The following is a 1605-nucleotide window of genomic DNA, read 5'->3' on the forward strand; positions in this document are numbered from 1 at the left end:
ATGGACTGCAATAAAACAGAGCCTCGAGGATGTTGGTTTTCAGGCAGTGGATGTTTTCACAACTGGTCAAAGGGATGGTTTTCAAAGAACTTTCATCCTCCTGCTCACCTGTAGCTTCTCCAGCCTCCTGCTCAGCTCACTCCTCTTCCTGTACCTCCTTTTCACCCTGGACTATGAGATTCCAGTGGCTGGAGGGATTAGTGGCTGCTTTGGGACATTACTTATTGTCGCTCTCTTCCTATCAAAAAGAGTGAGATGCTTAGTGTCTCTATTTGTGATCTCTATTTTCATGAAAAAGAGTCGGAACTTGCTGCTAACCGCCGGAACCAGTTTAGTGATTGTTAAAAATATCCGCAACACCTTGGAGAACCTCACAGGCCTGGTGAGGAGTATGATTTGCAACCTGAAGGCAAAAAAAGCCTCTATCATTACTCCATTCAGTAACTATGTCAATTTGTTGAACTGGATAGGAGACATGCTCAAAGGGATTACAGACCTAGGAGTAGTGAACCTTCACTCCCAGCTCAGGGTTTCACCCAGACTGGAATCAGAACAACTGAGAGAGAAACTCAGTGAAGCAGAGCAGAAGCTGAATGAGACTGTAAAATATGTACAGTCCCTCCTGAGTACAGTCTCCTCGGTGACCGACAGGCTGTTCCCCGCCATCAGTTTCCTTGTGCTCATGTTGTTTATGGCCTTGCACATAAAAAAATACCGCAATGACATGAAATACAAAAACAGGTTCATAAGCAGTAGGTTTGTTTTTTTCGATGAGAAGCAGAAGGCAGAAGGAAAGCCCCACGTCCTCCCCCTTACGCCAGAGGAGAAGAAGCTGTACAACACCGGCCCCTCTGCCTGTCCCACTACCAGAGAGAGGAAAGCTGTGCTGAAGTTCGGTGTTCCAATCGTCTCCCACTTTGTAGCTTGGGTCACATTTATAACAGTGGATGCCTTATTGTACTGTTTTGTTGGTATTGTAACCACAAGGTTATCTGAGCTGGAACCATTCCATGTCCCCTTGTTAACGAGCATCAGAGTGAGTATGTTGGTGAAATTATTTTAAGGACATACTACATTTAGTTTTGCCAGACTGCCTCTGACTGCACTTTCATTTATCTTTACAGGGCATCTCAACTTTAATCGGAATACCATTTAGTGAGGAAAATTATCAAAAAGATTTTTCTTACTTTGTGACCTTGTTCGAGAGGAAGTGCCTTCCTGAACCCAAGCTGCTGCTCTATAACTCCATATGTCCACTGGCTGCCATCCTGCTCATCCTGCTCATTATGGCCTCGATGGCTGCCAAAGTGGCCCGGCTCCAGCTGATGGTCTGTGAGCGATTCTTTGCCACCGCTGCTGAGCAGAGAGTGAGGTACCTGCATGCCAAAATCCTGAGGAAGAGATTAAAAGGGAAGAGGGAGAAACAGGACCACAGACTCACATCACTAATTGTTAAGGTTTGCACTAGAGAATGGTGAGTGTGTTATGGGTATAAAAGACTGGAATGTCATCTGTAATTCAGTTTTTCTTTCCTTCTCTTATCAGCTACATTTCTGGTGCCCACTGCTCTTTCAACCCAAAGAGAAACCACAGAGTATTGTATGA

The 1605-nt window shown here is 45.0% G+C and overlaps 1 protein-coding gene across 1 annotated transcript; it reads left to right on the forward strand.

Moving 5' to 3' along the window:
* The first annotated feature begins 289 nt into the window (after positions 1–289).
* Positions 290–1605, forward strand: dcstamp (dendrocyte expressed seven transmembrane protein). The gene is made up of 3 exons (XM_020611644.1): positions 290–928; positions 1125–1457; positions 1546–1605. Exons 1-3 carry the CDS (start codon positions 290–292, stop codon positions 1603–1605), a joined length of 1032 nt encoding a protein of 343 aa, XP_020467300.1.

The sequence above is a fragment of the Monopterus albus genome, unplaced genomic scaffold (assembly GCF_001952655.1).
Source record: "Monopterus albus unplaced genomic scaffold, M_albus_1.0 scaffold116.1, whole genome shotgun sequence".
NCBI classification, from domain to species: domain Eukaryota; kingdom Metazoa; phylum Chordata; class Actinopteri; order Synbranchiformes; family Synbranchidae; genus Monopterus; species Monopterus albus.

Bases quoted from the DNA above. Each gene is read 5' to 3' on its own strand.
- dcstamp (XM_020611644.1), top strand. From the start codon at position 290: ATGAAAAAGAGTCGGAACTTGCTGCTAACCGCCGGAACCAGTTTAGTG. The intron at 929-1,124 runs GTCACATTTATA...TTATCTTTACAG, and splicing joins TCTCCCACTTTGTAGCTTGG to GGCATCTCAACTTTAATCGG. The intron at 1,458-1,545 runs GTTTGCACTAGA...TTCTCTTATCAG, and splicing joins TCACATCACTAATTGTTAAG to CTACATTTCTGGTGCCCACT.